Genomic DNA, 22,993 nt, shown 5'->3' with positions numbered 1-22,993 from the left:
CAGTTACTCAGAGTATTGCCCTTTGTGTAAAAGGAAAAATGGTTTATTTGCAATGTACTCACCTTGCCAAAATGTCTTGTTCATAGCTTGCTTTTCCATGTTTCTTTCTTTTTGATGTATTTCAGTACTCAGAGAGCACTCTTCAACTTAAACTGTTTCGTAAGCATCTCTTGCTTCTATTCTTGTCAAATTTGAAACTAATAAATCTAACTGATTTTTTGCAAACCCATTTATTGTAATGCTTTACACTTCGGCCTTGTATCAAGTGAAATAACAAAACAATTGTTTCATCTGAATTCCAGTGCCTCTATACAGTTAATTGACTAAATCTCTAGTGTGAGTATTTCTACTGTTTTCAGAAAATTCATGTTCTCAAAATTGCTTGAGTTATTCTTTCTATTATGATTTTTAAATAGGTGTTTTATAGAAATTATTTGGGATATTTTGGGGATGTCACCATTTTGATAGTGCATTATAGACATTTTTCTCTAGAGATGATGGCTTTCAGTAACATTTTTGTGAGTCATAGAATACGGTATGTGTTCCCTAAGCATATTGTTTTCTAGTCTTTGTGTTCTGTGTCACACTAACTAACCTTTTCTCATTCATACATTTTATAGATTAAGTTTTGTTTCAGATGTGTCAGAAATATATATGACAGCGTTTCCTTTATTGCTGAAGAGTTACTGCTTTTCACCAGGTTATTTGCATTCTGTGGTTTGAACTTCAAAATTGGTGATACTTATACAGAAATTTTGTACTTGTCGTCCTTAACAGAAAGGGCTATTGCAAGACATGAAGTCAGAGAAATAGAACAACGTCATACAGTAGATGGCCCCCGGCAAGATGTGACACTGGATGAAGAAGATGATGTGGTGATTATTTACAACAGAGTACCTAAGACTGCCAGCACATCCTTCACAAATATTGCCTATGATCTTTGTGCAAAAAACAAATATCATGTTCTACATATCAATACAACCAAAAATAATCCTGTTATGTCTCTGCAAGATCAGGTAAGCTGCTGCATTCGGGATGTCTTTATTAAACAAAGGGAAAGTATGGAAAACTTTTTTGCTATTGCAAACTTATATGGTCTGATGGAATTGGCTTTTATATCACATTTTCCAATATAAATGAATTCTAATATGTTTATGTTTTCTTTGTAGAGAATTAATATTATTTATTAAATAATAGGTTTAGGTTTTTGCTGGGCTACTGGAGGTTGTAACTATCTGTTTATCAGACAAAAACAAAACTACAAAGGGAGACAGCTAGGGCAGAAATGACCTTTGTTATAACTGTAAAAGTTTATTTTATTGTCAACTGTCTGCCTTTTGGCTGTGTAATAATACTTGCCTGTCATCTGTGTCTGCAGTGAATGCAGTTTTATGTGATTTCCTCTCTGAGTAGTGCAGGCACTGTGCCATGCTGTCAGGGCTATACTTCTGTCTTTGGTACTAGGTCTGGTCAGGTCTCACAGGTGATAAAAAACAGGTAGAAAGACATGGTTGTAAATAGCTTGCACTCTAAAGGATCGGTCACTTTGCATCCGCTTAAAGCTCTCACTGAAATCAGTGTAGTCCCAGGCTAGAAGTTATCATGGCTACCACTGCATCAGATGATGATGGATCAATAGTCTGTTTTTCTTGGAGTGGGGTGTGGTAGAGAGAGTAGATTTTTTTTATTTTTTAAAAATAATATTTCTTTGCTCGTCCTGAGTGCACACGTACAGAACGCAGGTCAGAGGTCTGAAACATCACTATGTCATCATCCCCGTCTGTAAAACAAATGTTTCCAAACTCTTGGGTATGTACTACTGGTTGTATGCTGATCATCTTAAGTTGATATGCAGCAGAGGCAGGAGCTGTTGTGCATTGCAGCATGTCAGCACTGGGGCTTCCAGCTCCTTTAAGTGCATGCCTCCAGGCAGAAGCAGCTCTGCACAGCTGCTGGAGTGGGGCGAGGGGAAGCAGATGGTAACGGGCCCTCCACTTTCATTTCTGTATGTGGGAGAAAGACTGAGGTAGGGATCTCAGTGCGGGGAACATGGAGTGTACTTGGGGTGGGACTGGGAACCTGTTCTGTGGTGGAGGGGTTGTGTTACTATTGGGTTTTTACTGTTGTGAAATATTTTCCTAAATATGAAGGTGATATTGTCATACATGATTACTGAGATTACTAAGAGTAAATCTGGTAGCCATCCCTATAGTCCTGTCCACTGTGTAGAACAAGTACTAAAGACCTGTGCAGCAACAGCAGAGTGATTTTTCAAAAGATTTAACAAGCGTATATCTGTTAATTAAAAATACTGCTCAAGTCAGTCATACATAGTACTGCGCTTCCTACCACAGATTCTGTTTCTGTCAAGGTGTCTCTTTGAATTGTGGTGGTCTGTCCTGAAGGATAGGAGAGCTAGTCACTGATGGTGTAAATTAAACATAGGCAACCTTGCCTTAAATTTCTACTTTTGTTTGAATTTCACTTAAATCAAATTTGTTCTTTAGTGGCTTAGTTTTGTCCAAGAGAACCTCTCTTCCTCATCTTCCCTCTAATAATTACCTGTTGAAAAAAGAAAATCCATCAATGCTGGGCATGTATACAATACTGGCAGTCCTAGCTTTATTTGGTACTATGCTGTTGTCCAAGGTGGTAAATTACGTTGTTTAATTAGACAGTTGATACTCCTCTTCTTCAGTGGCCGTTAACTGGGAGATGCTCACAATGAAAAACTTTATATATTGCATAGTTGTTCAAAGAAGAAGAAACAAATACTTATCTTTAGTATATTGAGATAGCAACTTGCTATTATTGTAAGTCGTAACACATAATTTTGGAGATGGCAAGGGTGCAGTGTAGTAGCTGATGTAGGTTTACTCTTCGTGGGCTTGGATGTGCATGAAATATTCACATGCCACCTTCATCTGTATAGCTGACATGAGTGCATTGGGTGTATATGCACCAGTAGTAAAATATATGAACACATCATAGAGGCAAAATTGTTCTACCAGTGATACTGTTTGTTAAAACATCTCCCTAAGCAACGTGAAGATTGTCTTGGGCCTGACATAAATTTGTACAATAGTGAGTCCTCTGTTACGCACTACTTCTGCTGTACTTCTTCCAAACTATTCTAATTCTATAACAGATTTTAAGTTCTGTGCCCATATGTGAAACTTTACTTGTTGAATGCAATATGAAAAAAAAACTATTTAAAATCCACTCCAAATGTAATCTGTATCTGGTTTGAGATAATCCGATCAGACACCCTAACACATACATTTTAGTTGCAGATGAAACTTGTCCCAGCAGCCCTCCTCTCTTTTGTAGCTTCTCTCACAGCAGGATCCTGGGAAATTCCCCTTTTTCCACAGGTTGGGCCTTTTCTTTGCAGCAAGCTGAGTGCCGTGTTGCCCATGTTGCATTTCTGACCTGTGTGGTCTGTAACAAAAACAGCTGCTTTCATTAAATCAGAGTAGTTGTTTGGTTGGATTTTATTTGTTGCTTGCATGTTTCAGTACTGATACTTTTTGTCCCTACAAGTATGCCTTTGTTGTGGCTAGTTGGATGGCATACCAGCCACACAAACTTTAGCTTTTTTGTTACATGGTGAAATTGTCATGTAAAACATTTAAAACAAAATTACTGTTCTGTCTTGCAGCATGTATTATTATTAGAAAAGAGGGTAGAGATCATGTTCTCTGTACTGTTATTGTGAACATAGAAAAGCCATGGTAAAATTATCCAGCATTTCAGTCCCTCAGCTTGCTGTTTTCTGTTGCATGTTCTTTTTTTCTCCCACAGTTTCTCTCTCCATTTTTCTCAAAAGAACAACCTGAAAATATATAATTGTGCTTTGAAGTGTATTCTGAAATAGTGGCCTCTCAGAGGATAGCACACTCATACTGACTTTAGCAGTACTTACTTCCTCTGCTGGTGAAGGTTTCAATGGCTGTCAGCAGTGGAACAAGTAAAAGGTTGCAGCGACTCTGTTAGAAGTGGAAGTACTGTCATGTGCTCCTGAACATTTAAGAATTTTTCTCTCGGCTTTAGATGGCCTAGTGAGTACTGGTGTCCACTGCTGTACATGTGCCAATTGTATTTTTCCTTCTGAGAGAGAACTGTTCGTGTGAGGCGGGTATCCTGGCTGTACCGTAGCTAAACTGGTGAACTCTTGTCTTTTCACCATCTTACAAAACTGCTTTTCAGCTGCCCTTGCCTTGAGCTTGCTTGTGGTTTCTCATGGCATGCAGCCAAAAGTGTGCTGCTAGCCTATTTCCAGCACTCCGGACCCTCTGATTTAGAGCTAACTATAAGTTATTAGCTTGTATGACAATTTGGATAGCTAAGCTACCAGTGCCTTCCTGCAGAGGGATTCTGATTCGGTCATCCCATCATGCTTGGTCTTTAAATCTGAGTCTGAGATTTCCTTTAATGGGGACACTGTGTTGGTCTTCAGTCTTACTTGAGAGTCCTTTTTTTGTATTTCAAATAGAAAATCCTCATGTGGCTGGGCTTGTGATATTCATCCCCCCAGTTATTTGTAATTTTAAGTCAGTTATTCAGCAATTGACAAACAAAACTAGAATATAATGATGTGAAAAGCTGGGGCTTTTTTGGTATCCAAAAGTCCATGCGATACCAGGCCAGAGTAATGACCATACCACCTTTTGGGGGCAGAGGGTGTGTACGTGTTGTGTTCAGACTGTAGAGAAGAGGGATTGATGGAAGCAGTTAGTGGACAGAGGTCACAGTTTACAACATCACTTTGGTTTGCATGCACAGATTTCCCAGGGCTTTTTGCTCAGACCAAGTATGCTGGTTTGGGTTTTTTTCCCTTTTGGCTCACTGGGACTTGGTTTAAATTCTTATTGTCCTAGAAACTGAATGTACTTAACTTACCTTTCAGGACATCTTATGCCCCCAGAGTACGTTTGATCTGGCTTTTTAATTCAGTGAAGCTCAGCTGATTTCTCACTTACTAAAGGCTGCAAAGCAACTTTGTAGCTGATTATATAAAAGCACCATGAAACAACTTCACAGGAATTCTATTCACATCTATCTGAACTTCTAAAGTAACCTCAAATTTTATTCAGTTGAGTTCAGATGGAGAAGCTTGCTCAGTCTCTTGAAAGCTCCACTAACTGCTAAACCCTGAAAAGAAAGGTAAAATTGATCATATTTAACAATATAAAGCAGCAAGTAATATTCATCTCTGCCCTAAAATGTGTGAATCCAGAATAATCTCTTGCCTGCAGGCTAGTTATAGGTGTCAAAAACTTGAATTCTCAGGGGCGCACTGTGTTGTTGGTCCATCTTAAAGATGAAAATGTCACAGCTGTCTTATAAAACCTTCCTAGCCTTTTCTTAGCTTGCCTGATGTTAAAGTTAATAAAAGGCTAGAACATCCATCCTATGTTCATAAAAATTATTTCCTTAGCAGACAATGGCACTGCAAGACAAAGACAATACAGGATTTTTTAACTATTATTGGAACATCTAAGGTTTGATGCCAGATGGTGGCATGGGGATCTAAGACAGAACTGACCCTTGGGATTTTTCACTTAACATTTCCCAGTGTCTAGTCCTAATCTCTTAGAAACCGAAATCTAGCTTGTTCGTGGAAACGTAACTGAAACATACGCTTTAATATGCATACTCCACTACACACAATAGGGAGCATAACTGATTTACTTGTGGAGTTGTATCAACCAACCGTGACATTTTGGGGTTTGGGGGTGAGGGAAGGGAGGATAATATATACTTTGCATTTAGGAAACTTTTTACCCAGGTAGAGAAATATTCAGAGCTGAGGCTTCCCACTGAAAATATCTTGTCATTAATCTTTGAAAGGTACAGTCAATGAAAATGTGGTTTGTTTCAGTAGTTCAACTGGATTCAGAGTCTCATAGATATATTACCGGGTTGTACTGTGGACAAAACCAGACAGAAAGCCAATGCAGTTTATGAAACATGATTGTATAACATTGTGCAGTGCTTTTCAGCTAGAATTGCTGAATTTTCATGTGCAATATATGGTTTAAATTGTGAAATGCCACAGACTCTGAAACTTGTACACTGAAAAAATGAATGCTGCCTATTATTAAAAAGTAATATCCACTTCTTTTACCTGAGAGTCCAAGAGACAGTGTTTGAAGAAATAAGTAAAGATCATCAACCTCTTAAATCCTAGACTGCGAGTTCTGCACATTTGAAGCCACAGCAGCAGGCCAGCCTTGCCTCTTAAAATCCCCAATTAGTTGGTTATAATAAATAATAAATACCATGTTTCAGGACACTCTCAATCCATTAGACCTTACAGAATGTTAGTTTATTCTCTTGAGCTCTCACACTTTCCTCAGTATCTTCGTGATTATCTATGTCACTGTGTAACAGAAAAGAGATTGTAGATGTGCAGGGAACGCTATCTTCTAATTCTCAGCTTCAGAAATGGCATATCATTGTCAGACAGCTCAGGCAGTACAAATTTATCATCTCTTCTTTATTATCCAATTCACCAGTTTTGAAATAACTTTCAGAGTTAAATGCTTTGATGTTAAAATATTCTGTTCATCTAATAAAGCCAAGCTATATCAGGATTTGCATGTCCCACTTAATTTGATGATACTTTCTGGTTTGGGGCGTGTTCTTGTTTTGTTTTTATCTTTGAAATGTAAAGCTATTCCTATATTTGTGAAGTTTGCCGATAACTGCTTTATCAGCCCTTGTTTAAGGGCTACTTCATGCTTTAACGTGGAAGTTTCACTGAAATGTTGGGCTTAAGGTAACTATTCAAAATGGTAAACTGTAGATCTAATTTGCACTGTATACATTTATAAAATTTCTGGATTACTCATGCATTGCATTTTGGGATGGGGGAGCAAATGAACCATCAGATTTGTTTCTTATGTCCCAGTAAAACAGGCCTAAGAACATGCTTGTAAATCTGGTACACTTTTATTTGAGGGACTAAATACAGATCAGAGAATTCCATCCAAGCTGTACTTGCATTTCTACTTATTTATGAGGGAATTCTGCATTCCGTTCAAATTACAAATACTATGGACTCACAAAAATTTAAATGTTTTTCTTGCTAATGTTTTTGTGATAGCTTTTTCCCTGAATTGCCCTTCTGATTGCTGTATTCTGCTTTTGTTTTGTTTCTGATGATTAAATTGTGATGATCTAAAATGAGTCATCTGTATGCTTGCAGAAAAGTGTATTTTAGCTGGCACAAATTCTTTGGTTATACTCTAAAATAGACTTTTTTCCTAATGCATTATAAGATTTTACTTACAACCAGAAAACACCATGTATGGGGAAGCTTAATGTGTTCCAGATGTACAGAAACACTTCTTGCTGTCTACTTTTACAGGTCCGATTTGTGAAGAATGTGACTTCCTGGAAGGAAATGAAGCCAGGATTTTACCATGGACATATATCTTATCTGGACTTTGCAAAGTATGTTACCCTTGGATTTATCTGTTGAGTTGTGCAGTAGTTTTAAGTTGCTTGTTCCAGCTGGGATATTTGTGCCCTCTAGTGATGAGAGTCTGACAACTGCAGTTTTGAAAAATTCACACCGGAATTCTGATGATGAGCAGTATTTGGTTTTGATTTTCACAGTTTTCTCTTGTCTTTTTGCATGATAAAATGTAGCCGAGTCTCATTTCAAAACTATTTATATGCTAGTTTTAGTATTCCTTGTCTGAATTATAAGCCTGTTATACTGAAAATTCTGGGTTTTCTCTGGAACACTGGCAGTTCTGCCTTAGGATTGGCTTCCCATTCTGGGAAGTTTAAGATACCTGTTCTCAAATATGTTTCATATAACAAGTAATATCACGTGCCTCTTAAGTTATGTAGTTCTTCTCTATCAGATTATGCCTTTACGCTTTATCAAAATTTTAAAAGTTATATTTTAAAGCAGTTTTCTGGCCTATAGTAATTTGACTTGCTGTAAAAAGCATTGAAATAATCCTTGTGGAGTTAAATCCTTCTACTTCTAAAATTAATTTAAAATAAAATGAGGTAAAAATCCTCTCAGAGACTTCAAAGGTTCAGGATCATATCTGTATTCCCACTTCCCTGTGTTTCCTTCCCCTTTCCCCTTTCCCCTTTCCCCCTTTCCCCCTTTCCCCCTTTTCCCCCTTTCCCCCTTTCCCCCTTTCCCCCTTTCCCCCTTTCCCCCTTTCCCCCTTTCCCCCTTTCCCCCTTTCCCCCTTTCCCCCTTTCCCCCTTTCCCTTCCTTCTTTTCTTTTCTTATTTTTGCTTCTGAATCTAAAGCAGTGATCCTCAGTAGCTCAGTCTTGTGAAACCTCCCCTTGAGCTGGCAAGTCAGTTTTGCTTAAGATGCTTACTAGGCAGTGCTTCGTCTTGCACTTGCAGTGTGTGGAAAATGGTTTAAAATTGGAAGTGGATTTTTCAGATCTCAGCATATTCGACTGCACAAACAATAATAACCACTACTTTTACCTCTTGCTGCTGGCCAATCCTCAGTAATGTTCTGTTTCTGTGTATTAAAACATTTATTTAACAAAATGAGGTTTTTGCATGTAAGAATTTCTTTTGTTTAGTCATTGCTTTTAATTATTCATTCTGTTACGTACACTGATTTTTAATTCTAGCTTTTTATTATGAAGAATGAGAAGGGGAAGTAAGAGCTTCATAGATTCCCAGTACAGTACATTATTCAATAGAAAGTGCTAAAAGCTGCAGTAGTAGCTGGAAATTACTAATGGCACCCAGTAAAAGCTTGAAGTTTACAAAAGTAACAGGCAAGAAGTCTTAATTGCAAATCAATAAATAAAGTAAAATGTATCAAATTTCATTAGCTTCCTTTCTGCCTTTTTAAAGTTAAAATGCTGCAACATTAGTAAACCCTTGAACTGAATAACAGCTTTCTGGAACAGCAAAGGTGAATGTTATTTTATACATTACTCACTTCATAAAGCTGAAAACGTTTATACTGGAACTTTTTTAACTAAAATAATTGTTTTACATCTAGAAAGTATCTAAGCAATCTCACAGATTTATTTCATCTGCATCTTCCCTCCAGGACTGTGTTATCCTTGTGTTTGTTGTTTGTTAGCCTTTCACCTAAATGATTTATTTTTTCCCCCACAACAGCTTTCTTTTTCATACTTCGGGTTTTCATTATTAAAATAATATCTTGAATACTCTGGTTGTGCTTGGCAAGTCCCACACTTTTAAGGCTGTATCTTCTTGTAGTGAACGTTCTTGTAGTTGAGAAGTGTGAAATATTTCAAAAAAGTCTACGTCTGTTTATACTCAGACATCAGACTTCGGTCCACTGTCAAATATCAGAAGTACCTCTTAAATTATGCTGAAGCTTAAAGTACTGGATTCAGTTGATGACTTACAGTATTGAGAACAGGTTAACATAACCCATCCATGTAGAAATTACAGTAATAAAAGTTAAATTTTTCTATTCCCTCTTTTTTTAAAATTTCTGATCCACCCTTATTCCCTATTTTCTCTGGTAAATGGTTGGAAAAAAAGTTCTTTGATAATGCAATTTCCAAATCATTATCATTATTAATAAAGTTACAATAGTAAGTGGCTTGTGTTATCGTAACTGAAGCTAGTTTTGTGAGGTCATGTGCAAATCCATATGAATGTACAATCCAGCACAAACGTTTCCAAGGGCTTTGACACCTTAGTTTAACCCACAGATAACTTCCTATTTTCTGCTGCTTATTCTATGTTTCTGTTCTTCAGCTTTTCAACCTAAGATTCCTCATATGAGCAATATCTGGTATTATAATGTAGAGAGTCCCACTTTAACAATAATGGTACTGCATTTTAAAACTACAAGCGCTCTCTGTTTTAGCCGAGCAAGAAGGCTTGAATGTCCCTCTGTCAATGCAGAACACTTTCGCAGTTTGCACGGGAAGAATATTTTTCCCAGCTCCTAGCTTTACTTCCAGGCACTCGACACACTTGCAATTTCCATTGTGATATAACCTCTTTAATGTTTGGATACCATATTTATTTGCCACAGTAATGTCTAAAATGGAAAAGAAAATAAAACTGAGAAATGTGTCATAAAAGCTGTCTTGAATATAGATCATTGAAAGGTAGCATTTGCACAAAACAGTTTTAGTGGTTTAAATCTTTCTCATGTGTCCCATGAGCTTACCACCTCATTTCATCAAGCTTCCTGTTTGTACCACAGTAAATCAAAATTTGCTTAGGGTAAATGTCTAAGGAAAAATTTTATATCTTCAGATAGAGAAGTTAATATGGATACAGATACTATCCACCCAGGTAATGGATGGGCTCTGAGCTCTGTCCTCCTTCTGTTCGAGTTCATGTCTCTGACAACTGGAGACCTGCCAGGAAAGCCACTTGCAGCATTGCACAGCACAGTTTGGGAGGGCAGGAACTCAATATCAAACTTCCTTGTACTTACTATGAACACATACGTGGCTGCTAGACATGTTTTTAGTATCTATTGTGTGAGAATATTTCAGTTTTGTTTGTCTACTAAAAAAAAATAAAACCACAATCCTAGGAAAACTGAAATTGAACTGACTTTCACATCCACATAACGCGCTGGATATGAGGATGAGAGAAAGTGATCACTAAACTTCTTCTCACCATCATCTTCTCTGTATATAGATTTCAGTTGTATCAATAGAGACAGGCTTTTAAGTATTAGATGAGGAGTTTTGAGTTTTCCTCTCTTTAAAAGACATTTTTTCCTCTTTTAGATTTGGTGTTAAAAAGAAACCAATTTACATAAATGTCATAAGAGATCCTATAGAACGACTAGTTTCTTATTATTACTTTCTGCGCTTTGGAGATGATTACAGACCAGGGCTACGGAGGCGAAAACAGGGGGATAAAAAGGTAAAGTACACTTTATTATATATGTTGTTCTTACTGAAGTTAATGTGAAAATAATTTTTAAAAATGTCCTGATAAAAGCTGAATAGTTCTTGGATCAGCCTTGGTGATGATGCTGGTTTTGTAAGTTACATTCTCTCCTTTGTGTCCATACTGGATCGGAGTGTAACATTAAGTATGTTCTTTGTAACCTTATAAATTTACTTTCTGTTCCAATTTTTTAAAAAAATTAAATACAACAAAAAAATTTTTTTGGGTATTCGGAGTTGTATCTAGTTACGCTTATCCTACTGTGTAAGAATTCTACATCTCTTCTTGTTGAAAACGGAGAGATATATTTTTCACCAAAAGCTGTACAAATGCTGATGCTTTGGCTTTGATGTTTTTTTTTTTTTTTATAATCAGCAAAACGACTTTTTAAAATGTAAATATTGCAATGGAATTTTGTATAAAGAGTCTGATTGAAAACTATGAAGTATGAATCATACATTTCTATACTTGCTCCATCTGTCTTAGGTGGCTATAGGAGTAGTTCAGGTTAGTGTATTCAAACCTTGATTACTGACATAGTTTCAGAATGGCAAAATCATTTAGGCTCCATAATATATGTATTCCAGAAAGAATTTATACATCCACTGTCATGGTTTGCAGTAAGGCATTTGTTGGAGCATGTTGCTTTGGTCTTTTCTTACATCAGGAAGAAAAGTAGGGTATTAAGTATATGAATATAGTTTATAAAACTGCAGTTAGAACAGTGTGGAAGCTTTTATAAAATGTAAGGAGGTTTTGTACTTTACAGAGCCAAACACTTTTTAAAATTTCAGTTGCAATATTTTCTTAAACTGATGAAATTTTTCTGTAATGTTGACAATTTAGTGTAGCACTGTGCGAATACCAAGAGACATTGAAAAAATAACTAAACAAAAATCACACTGAATACAGCTTAGTCTATAAACGTTGTAACAACTAATAAATATGACTAATCATTTTGTGTGCTCCCCCCTATCCAAATAGTGTTTTTAAATATTAGGAACAAACCATTCCTCTTTTCTTTCCAGTTGATAACTCACTGCTCCTCTGTTATTGAGGTTTTGGCGCCATCTTCTGCTACTGCATTTCAGTTTCTCCAGGCATACTACAGCATAGGTAGAGGAAAGCTTCAAGCAGAACAAATTGAAATTAAGCTTAAAAAAATGTATCTTCATAGAACTGGCTACAGAGATGATTTGGTGATATGGTATCATAAAGGCATTTTTAAAAAGAGAGATAGGATCTCATCTTTTGTAACCTTCTCCATCCCTTTCATGAGGAGCATGATTTGGCCAGTGGAATTCCTTCCTGGTGGAGATCAGTGAGTTGGAAAGCTGATCATGCTACTAAGTCCAAGCTGTTTATAGGACTTAATACTTATTAAAAAGAGTGAAATTTTAACCGTGTTGTTTAGTTTTGAATTATAATCCGAACACTTGTTAGGTAATCAATCGGAAACATCAAGCCAAAATCCCTAGTGCTACTGCTTGGCAGACTGCACTGTAAGCTCTGATTTACTGGAATAAGTTGAAATGCATTCCTATTTATAATGTTTGTAATGCATTGCATTAATAATTTTATGTTTTCCTATTAAAGATGCTTTTTTTCATTTTGTCACTATCATGCCACTTTATTTAGGTCTGAGACTTAGCTGTTGCCATACAGATTTAACTTGTCCTGTAAGCATTTCTAGTTCATTTGAAGTGAAATTGATTTGCTATGCTGAGTTTTAGGGTTTCTTTCATTTAAATCAGGTAATACTGTTTTTCCATGGTGTTTCCAAGAAAACTGTAAGTATATAGATGGTGTCAGTTTTACATACATTAGATATAAAATTCAGTAAGCTCAGCAATGGATTGATCCAAATGCAGTGTCTATAACACTGATATCTGTTCTAATCTGTGTTATAGTAGATTCACTAAGAGGTCTTCAAATAAAAAGTAGGGAAGGTCAAAAATGCAATCTTTCTAATGGAAGTCAATTGTGCCTTTATTAAGTGGAAAGGAATCTCAACATACTTTACACCCTCGGCCCCTCCCAGTCCATACCACAGCATTTATATGGAAGAGTTCTTCATTCATTTTCTTTCTATATCCCTGTGCTTCCAAAGTTATGGATAGCTTGGCTCCAAGAATGGAGTCTGTAAAGACAAGTGTTTCTTATAATAAAATCTCTGGATGGAGTAGTCAAGGTAAGTATATAAGAGGAAGTAGGGAGGGAGGCCTGTCCTATTTCGTCTTACTTATATTACTTGCTTGCTTTTGTGTATTAACTATAAAATAACCTGCAGGTATAAGCAAAGAAGTCTTTCTTTTGACAGATGCCAGTTCATATTTAGTGTATACATTAATAAGTTAGGAGGTGCATTTAAAGAATTTAGTTCTTAGGTAATGTTGATGTTATAAAACACTCAGATCAGCGCAGAATTTCTCTAGAGAACTATGCTAGAGAAAGCATACCAGTGTCTTGTTTTCCTAGTTAAGCTGCATTTTTATCTCTGATATGTGATGTGTACAAGCTGTTCTAAACTCAAAGTGCAATGTGGACCAAGACACCACCGGTTAATCACTGCTTTGGTCTGATGTCAGTAAATTTTTCAGATTATCTCAGGAACTTCACCTCAAAATAGAGGCAAAGGACATTGTCCTTGTTATAACACCAAATAATTAAGCAAATGTATTTTTACATAGTTGTTTTGAACAGAAACTTGTAATTATACTGAAGAAGGTCTAAAGTTGTCTCTGTGATCACTTATTTGTTAGTAAATAATTTTAAAAAATCTATCCTAGATACATGGCTTATATCTTGATTAGAAATATCATAAATACTGACTTTATGGTGACTGGGTAAAATATTTACAAATTCTTTCCAATGCTAATGAAGTTCTTACTGTAACTGTGTTACTGCAGTTGAAACTCCGTGTTGCCATGGCTGTCTATCCACATAGAGCTATGTTGTATGGAATATTCTGTTATGCATTGAACAACTTGCTTTCACTTCTTCTGATTGCCAAAAGCAAATTAGCCTCTGAAATGGCAGTTATTTGTCACAATATTTAAAATTTAATAGAACATTGTTTAATCTAAAACAGAAAATGCAGTGTTCTATGGTATAAAGATCCAGCTGTTCCAGTATCACACAAATCCTAATGGCATTTGACACTGTATCTTTAGTGACTTTTTTGTAAGTGAAAAATAATGATACCAACACTTATTGACTGTTTTTGCTTGTTTTGACATAGAGCCTTTATCAAGATTATATCAAAGGTGTATCAAGTGTATCAGGCAAGATTAAATTGTTCATTAGTTCTAGTCATAAAACACTGTCCAAGTACTATGTTAATTGAGACAAATAGGTCCTCCTAATAACACTGCGAAAGCAAGGCTTGAAAAAATTACTTTTTTTTTTTCACATAATATCTTGTGTTTTTCTGTCCCCACTACATTTAGCAACTAACCAGGTTGAGCTGTTTGATACGTATATTAGATTTTAAAGCTCAGTTTAATTTTGTCTTTGTTCCAGACCTTTGATGAATGTGTGGCAGCTGGAGGTTCAGACTGTGCTCCAGAGAAACTTTGGCTTCAAATTCCGTTCTTCTGTGGCCACAGCTCCGAATGCTGGTAGGGAGATAAATTAGCTTAAGTTGTTAGTCAAGTATATCAGCGCTGAAACCTAAACTTAACAAATTTGAATATGTAGCACAGCTGGGGAAAGTGTGAGGGACCGGACAGAGTAAAGCAGCAGGTACTTTAGTAATGTATTTTCTTTTGAAGATGCATTTTAGTGAAACAGTCTTGCAGTTTTTAAACAAGCAATATGTTAGGATATTGTGTCAGCAGTGCTATGGGGGAAAACAGATACTTTCAATTTTAAAAATAATTTTTGTAGATTTGGAGTCTTGACATTTTTCTCTTATGTTACGCTACAATATCCATCTTTCTGAATGGAGGTATTTTGTTCAAGCTCCTAGAATTTCTGGGGAGAGTAAAATAATTGAGACCAGGATAAATGTATCTTCTTAAACCTTTACCAGACATCCAGTAGTCAATGCTACTTGGTAGAAACTGAAACAAAAGCAAATAGTGTCTATCTGTCAATGCAGCATGTTTTATAACAACAGCACAGACTTTAAAAAACTCTTTAGCAAACAAAAAAAAAAAAAAGAAAAAGAAAACAAAAAGGGCATGGATGATTTGAAGGATCCTGAATCAAATCAAGGGCAATTATTTGTCAAAGGTACTGTTCATCCAAAAATAAGCAAAGTAAATGGCCACTTGGGAGCTCCTCTTTTCAGTGCCCGTTGGTCAGACCTATCTACACCTGCGCCAGGTGGAGAAGCAGAGAAAGAATGAACTCTGAACCTATCTTTTCACGCTGTCTAGAGCTATAAAAAGGAGGAAAAAATGTCGGTTTAATTTCTGTCTGTCGTTCAGTAGGGAAGTCCTTCCATTAAGTGCAATGACTTTCTAGTTCAGAATTAGCTTGTAGGATGCAAAAGGGAAGTTGTGTTCTTACCAGAACCATTTCTGGTATCTAATGTGAAAGTGGAGACTGAGTATTGACATTGAGATAATGTAAATCCTCAAAAAATTGCATTAATAGAGACAGTAACCATATACACATGTGGTGTTTTTTTTGTGGCCGTGTTATTAGTCAAAATAACTAGAGGAGTCAAATTTTCAGATAAGAACACATGAGAGAAACTGGAAAGGGAAAGGAAGTCAGGAACGGTTATAACTTGAAATGAGTCTTGCCTTTCCTATACAAATGTCCTGTTATGAAGTAATCTCCATCTAGGGACCAAGGATTGTTGGCTGACATCAGAACTTGCTGTAATTGTTCTCTGTCATTTTAGGAATGTGGGAAGCAGATGGGCTTTGGAACAAGCCAAATACAATCTGATTAATGAATACTTCCTAGTGGGAGTTACTGAAGAGCTTGAAGACTTTATCATGTTGTTGGAGGCAGCTTTGCCCCGGTTCTTCAGGGGTGCCACAGAACTGTACCGGACAGGTATTTAAATGGTTGATTTCCATGGATTCCATGGATTTTTCATCCTCTTATCACTTTTTTTAATGTGAATTCTTTAGACCTAGATGAATAGTTTTGAGTCTCTGCCCAGTTTGCCTCTCAGTTGGCTGATGTTCCTACAGAAGAGACAAACTCTTTAAATCACTGTCAGTACAAATTTTTGAGGGCAGCCCAAGTATCTTCCTGCCTTACACAAATTGTAAATATTTAAGGTTGGGATAAAGGCAGTTGTGCAGGTATACCACACTTAAAAAGTTGTGACAGGTGTTTATCAGAACATTTTTGAAAGGTCTTGCAGGGGCTTCAGTTTTGTAAAATGGCTGGTAGTGGCAGATTTCCATTTCCTCAGAAGCCCTGCTGAAGTTAACTGTGCTTGATGCAACCTGGTTGGCTGTGCAAAAAAGCCCAAGGGATACAAAGGCCCAAGTACATGTTTATCTTCCTGGGGTCGTAATAAGACATTTGTTAAATAGTGAGTAGCTCAGTTTCTAGGAGCTGGCCATGTGACTTATGATGAAGAAAAGGTCCTTCTTAGCAGGGCTTCTGTCTGCAAATAGAGGGAGAAAAGGGTCTGATGAGCTTAGATGTGTCGTGTTAACAAGTTTATTATAAAGCAACAGATAGCACTTCTTAGGGAAAATGCTGTCATCATTTTGGTCATCTTTGTCTCATGAAAGAAGTCTCTTGCTCTGCAGTTTTTAAAATTCTTAACATTTGATACCAGATTAACATCTAAATAATTAATTTTGAAAGACCAGTCTTGCTCTAAGTACATTATGTGGAGTAATCTTGTTCCTTAAATGAAGTGTTCATTCCCTGGGTTTATTAGAGTAAGGAGGAAGAATTGAAAGAACTGATGCAAAATTCATTAACATTTAGTGAGAGAGACTGCAATTTTCCAACCCTGCATGTTATGTTAATAAATTCTGGATTAAATTCTGTCACTTCTAATGCAGTTTATCAACATGCTGAGGGTATAAAACTCTGTACATAAAAGGACTGTAACATTTTTTAATCACATGAACTTTAAAGTGAAGTCACTGCTTTCATTTTGCATTTAGGAAAGAAGTCTCATCTTAGGAAAACAACTGAGAAAAAACTTCCCACAAAAGAAACTATTGCCAAGCTACAACAGTCTGAAATCTGGAAAATGGAGAATGAGTTTTATGAATTTGCACTGGAGCAATTTCAGTTTGTCAGAGCACATGCAGTTCGGGAAAAAGATGGAGAATTGTATATTCTGGCTCAAAACTTTTTCTATGAAAAGATTTATCCTAAATCAAACTAAGAACACTATATGGTTAGATTTGTGGACCTAAATCTTTGGTCACATTGTCATCTTAGTCCTCAGCCATGGAAACTAGATTGCTTGTAGAACTCTAAGACGTTTCTTTATAGATCTGAGAAAAGTGGGCTGTGGATCACCTCCAGGGCATTGAATACTGGCTAACTATGTTGGTAATCCAGAAGCAAAGGCTTAATTTCTTTTATCTAACTAATACTTTCAGTGGGAGTTAATATCCTTTACCTGAAGAAATCTACACTTTAATTCGGAGCAATTAATACACAGCAGTTCTAGTGGAAAATATAAACAAACAAAAAATGCTTCTGTTGGTGCTCTCCCTTAATTTTTAGAGCAATTTATTTTCATTTATACTTCTGTGAAGAGGAAATCATTTTTCCCAGCTTTCAACATGGAAATTTTGGTTGTATACAATATGAGCAGTGTTAATAACTGGTTGACATCTGTGCTTTGTTTTTGTGAATCATGTCACATGATATTAATTGAGGTGGTTAATCATGTTCTGCTGAGAAGTGCTACTGCTGCTGGAATTGCCCATATTTATATATGTGGTTTTATTAAAAAATTACAACTAATCATTAGTGTTAAAACATCATTTCCACGTTAATACTGTAAAAAGTTAAAGAATCAGAGCAGTGGGGGTTTTGTTCTGTTTTTTATCCCCACTACCACTGACTGAGGTTGGGAAAACTACGAAGAGAGTTGGTATTGTCTGCAGTTCTAGTTGATCCTTACACAGTGGTACAAAAATCGTAAATTCAGTATTAAGTTTCTCCATGGATTCTTTGTAATAACTGTAAACTGAGGTATTGGTGAATCCATATTATGACTCCATTAGTGAGCTGTGGTATGGTTAGGGTTTTCCTACTACTTCAATACTTTTACCTGTAGAATATTTTTACTAAGGTGCTTTATAATGTGTTTTAAAGCATTGCATTTACAAAAGAAGTAAAATGCTGTAAATACTGCTTATTTTATGTATTTGGACCAAAAGGTTTAAAGTAACTAGTTTAAAGTGGGTTTTTTGCACCAGTTCTGTTACGTGTGAAGTGAAAAACATCACATCTACTTCCTAGTTGAGTTAACTGTTGGACATTGCTGAAATGCACTTCGGTGACCTCTCTGAATTCAAAACCAGAATGCTGTCCAGGGATTTTCTTTACAGAAATGTAGTCTTCATCCTTTATTATGGTAAGAGGAAAAAAAGAAAAATGTCATGTGTAGTCTGGTTGAGAAAGATGCAGTGAACTTGATGGACATAATTGTATTTATGTAACTGACTTATGTGACTATTGTAAATTTGTGAGTTGCCGTTATTAACAATGTGAAACACCTGGTAGATGAAGTAAATTGAAATTTGAGAACAGATGTTTGGGGCCACTGCGTTATAGCAAATGGCAGTGGAGAGCTACAAGAATTTGTTTCCTATTGAATTTTCTTAAAGATCTGAGTATTTATACATCTTACACCTGCCTTTTCTTTAAGTGCTTTTCACAGGGTTTGATGGGGGAAGGCACTGAGGAGATGAAGTAAGAAATGGTGGTAAAGGTTTAAATTCCTAAGGGATGATGCTGAAGGCTTAGTTTAAAATTACCGAGTGGAGTTTCTTTAACCAGCTTGTTCTTGTAATGAAAACAAAGGAAATGGAAAATGGTCTGTGAACTGGATGTCTGCAGCCAAAAGCAACAGCCCAATTACAGAGAGAATAATGAGAGACTATCAAGTACATCTTGCATTTTCTTTGTTTTCTTGGATTTTTCCCTTTGAATTTTAAAAATAGATCTCTCTCTGTTCTTCCCAAGTAATCAGGGAAGTTCCTTCTGATAGCTTACCATTTATATAGCATGAACCATGCATAAGATTTCCTGTTCTAGCTCTTGTCTATTGACATCATTAATAATGCCAACATGTTTGGGAATAGGATGTGTTATTCACACATGAAGACATGTTTCCTAGCTAAAGAAATGAACTGAGGAGTCATACACAAGAAGTAGCTAATGGAGATCTAAAAATGTCCATAACAAAGCAGTAACTTTTTTTAAATAAAATGAATATTTAGAATCCCAGGAAAGATTATCCACTCAGTGGTAGTTTTAAGTTAGATATATTTTGACTATGTTGTTTTCCTTCAGAATAACTCGGATTAGTTTACCTTCATGAGTCTCCTTCAGAACTTTCAGAAGAGCACCTCTAAGAGAGCAGAAGAGTTTACTAAGTGAAAACATACAATATTCATCTAAGTAATGAAATAGGTATGTAGACAAGTGCTTCTGTATTGACAAGAAAAAAATAGGCAAAACTTGTACTGATTTCAGTAGAGTCTACAGAAACCTCTTATATTCTGTAAGTAATTTTAGAAGTTGTGTTTCTTTTTTTTTTTCTTCCAGGATTTAGAATTTCTTAATTATGAGTCTTCAGTAACAAAAATAATAGAACAATGCAAATTTTTTTACTTTTAAGAGAGCAATATATTTTTCATAGTTCATGTAAGAAAACACATTTTATTTAATCAGATATCACTTCCTGTTCTTTGCTGTGAACTGGCAGGGTTGAGACAAACAAGAATTTTAGGAATATTTTTTTAAAATGCTAGCTACAATTGGAGAGGTATTCATTCCAGATGTACTCTGAAAATGTTATTATCTGTGGAACACAGAAGGAATCAACTGTCTACTTTTATATCTAGTGCAACCACTAAAGTCAACTGTGAACTTTTTAGAATCCTTTGAATTCACAACTATCAAACTTGGATTTCGTAAAAGACACTTTAGGAAAAGGAGCTTTACAGATTTTTAATAACCTGCTCTATTCATCTTCTATTCAGAAATGGAAACAATCCAAATTGTTGGTATTAAAAATATTTTACAGTATATAAACAGAATGTATCTTGTGTATTTTCCCTTGATGACTTATAGTGAAAAGCAGCAATACATGGGTTTTTGTTGTTCCAGGTTCTACGATCAGTAAACTTACTATGCAGCCTCCTGAACATGGATCTTTTAACTGTAGTCTCTGCACAGGGGTGAGATTGGCTTTTTGCAGGGCTAAGTTCGTTTGAAAGGTGCTGAAATGCTCATGTATATATAGTTGAGAGTAGGTTTTGTTACACTGTTCTGTACGTTTTGTACAAAACGAACGCCCAGATTTTGTGCAAAACTGTAGCCCTGTTGAAACTCCTGATGTCAGCATCGTGGCGCTAGGTCCAGCTGCGCTGGTAACAGCACAGCCACAGCCACAGCACGCCTGTAGCTGGTGATACACTGGGCAGTGCTGGCAGGAGAGCAACGGTGTTTCTAGCTCCTTCCCGTGATAATTCTGCAGCCACGCAACAAGAATTTCACTCTTATTTTGTTCGTGCATCTGTAAGCAAAGACAAGGCTAGGGTACAGAATGTCCTGTGTGCACATTCCCGCTTGCTCTGATTTTCAGCAGTGTCTCTATTAATGGTACGCTGATCATGGCTTCGTTTTCAAACAAGCATGAAGATTTATATCTATACAATACGGGAGAGGAAGAAACAGCCCATCCTAGTAATTTGAAATGCCTTTTCTGGGTATTTAGTTTTTCTGAAGATATGTAGCTATTTTTACTTTCCAGGAATAAACATTTGCTTATATATGTTCTCAGAGATGTTCTATTTTATATCAGGGAAAATTCATTTATTTTCTGCTATAATTCTGTTAAAATTTTCCATTAAGCTTACCTGGCATTGCTAAACGTGTATATGACAAAAAGGTATATGGATGACGCTGTCTGAACTGTGCTGCTTAAGCAGTTGGTGGAAAAGCCTGATTCAAGTGCACTGCCAATTTGGCTCTTCAAAATTAGAGCATATTTTATGACTACTAGAGATTAAACTTAGGCAAACTGTAAGGCTGCTTAGTTGCATGGATGCTTCCTTTACTGTAAGCATATTCAACGATGTAACCTTTGCAGCAGTATTTATAGAAAGAGCCCTCTTCCTGAGACTTTTCTGGAGCATAATTACAAATGTTCATACACTTGTACTGTCTGATATTTACATCAGCAGCTTTCTGTAGCTTCTGTAAAAAGAGACAGGTTTGTGAGCATTTCTAAAGCAGCACTGAATGTAATTTTGAAAAACATGGATTGTGCTTCATGACTTTTTTCTTTTTAAACACACACACAGCTAAATAGTGCCTTTTTTCCTCACAATCCATGTTGAAGATGCTCGCTCCCACTCACCCTCCGTAAATTGATTTGTTTGTGCAATACTATTCCAACTTGAAACCATTTTGTCACAGCTGTTTGAGAAATAATCTCCATTTTTCCTTGCTATGCTGCCAGCTTTCTGTTGTTGAAGTGTTTCAGTTGATTACCTAATGCAAATGCTATAAAAATAAAACACCCAGTGGGAAGGGGAAAGAAAAGAAGTCTGGTGTCCTGTCTTAATATTTGCATGTCACATTCACATTAAATGCTTTTTTCCTAGAAGATGTTGTTATGCAGTATTGTGAACTTTGATTTTGGAGGGGAGGGGCACGCTGCAGTGCAGCTCGTCTGTAATAATTTCATATAGCTATAATTAAATATATTTATAGGCCTCTAGAATTTGCATTGGGCTTTCTGGCCAGAAATGTAATAGATTTGCAGAGGGTATATACTGTGCTGGAAGCGTCAATGAAAAGTTGTTAATATTAACACCGAGATTTGTAAGAATAGAAAACTGGTGTTAAAACAACGCATTGATACATACGTGGTTCTCTGTCTGAGGGAACAAATGACCTGACCGATTACTGTGGTACTGGAAGACACTCAGTTACTGCAGTGGTGAGTATGGTATAAGAGCTTGAGCAGAATAGAAATGTCATTTGCATTTGTAAGCAAGCACTCAAAGCAAGAAAATACAGTGAGCATGGGCATGCTACTCTGTTTAGGATTTCTGACGTGTTCTGTAACCATTGCCCTATAAACATCGCTAGCTGCGTGCACTGTGGAGCTCAACAGGCATCTGACCCAGCCAAGTTTCTTAATGTGATAGTTCCTAAATATTTAGTTGTCAGCCTTGATGATTAAGAACCATCATGCAGTTACTCAGCAACTTCCACTGGAAGATTTTGATGGCTTTTAAACCCCCCATTTCGTTGCAAGTAGGCTTTTCCTTATTTCCATCAGTGGAAGTGATAGGTGTAATTGTGCACAGGAAACAAAGTCTCTCTGCTTATATCAGCCAGGGGGAAGTGGAGGAAAAAATTGCCTATATAAAGGTACAGGATTTCCTAAGGTCACTGCACCTCTGTCTGAAATGATGTAGTAAACAAAATGGCAGGCAAAAAAAGTTACAATGCAAAAAATGCTTTATTTAAAATGACAGTAGCTTCTCCTGTGAATGAGTGTAGTGTTAGATATGTGTTAAATACTGGTTGAACATTTTTTTTTTTTTTAAACTGGTGCTGCCATTTGCACAGGTAATTAATCTCATCAGTTGGAATTCATGGGAGGGGAGTGAAAGAAGGGAAAGGGTTTTTCTTGTTCAAAGCTAGTTTTTTTTTCCAGGTCCTATATTTTCTTTTTATTTATTGTTTGAATCTTGCATTTGATTTCAGTATAATTTCCTTACTTCTTAATAAAATACAAGAAGTTGCTAGTGAATGTCAAAGTAATGTCCAGATGTTTTCTTCAAGCACAAGTCCCCTGCTATGACCTCCCCCTGGCTTCATTACCACATAGCGCAGATGTGGTAACTTTCAATAAGAGCTAATTTAAAGGACTAATAATACTCTTTATTAAAAAAAA

The 22,993-nt window shown here is 36.3% G+C and overlaps 1 protein-coding gene across 1 annotated transcript in view; it reads left to right on the top strand.

Moving 5' to 3' along the window:
- The window catches only part of HS2ST1 (heparan sulfate 2-O-sulfotransferase 1), an 81,813-nt gene extending 60,199 nt beyond the window's left edge, over window positions 1–21,614 (top strand). Inside the window, exons 2-7 of the mRNA XM_068406993.1 lie at window positions 778–1,016; window positions 7,376–7,461; window positions 10,737–10,875; window positions 14,425–14,522; window positions 15,758–15,915; window positions 16,995–21,614. Coding sequence (XP_068263094.1) covers window positions 778–1,016; window positions 7,376–7,461; window positions 10,737–10,875; window positions 14,425–14,522; window positions 15,758–15,915; window positions 16,995–17,221 — 947 coding nt within the window. The 3' untranslated portion in view covers window positions 17,222–21,614. The remainder of the gene's footprint in view (window positions 1–777; window positions 1,017–7,375; window positions 7,462–10,736; window positions 10,876–14,424; window positions 14,523–15,757; window positions 15,916–16,994) is intronic.
- Window positions 21,615–22,993: the final 1,379 nt, after the last annotated feature.

Source organism: Nyctibius grandis, chromosome 8 (genome assembly GCF_013368605.1).
Source record: "Nyctibius grandis isolate bNycGra1 chromosome 8, bNycGra1.pri, whole genome shotgun sequence".
In the NCBI taxonomy this organism is placed as follows: domain Eukaryota; kingdom Metazoa; phylum Chordata; class Aves; order Nyctibiiformes; family Nyctibiidae; genus Nyctibius; species Nyctibius grandis.
The sequence above is the reverse complement of the archived record's forward strand: the minus strand, read 5'-3'. Positions and strand labels throughout refer to the sequence as shown.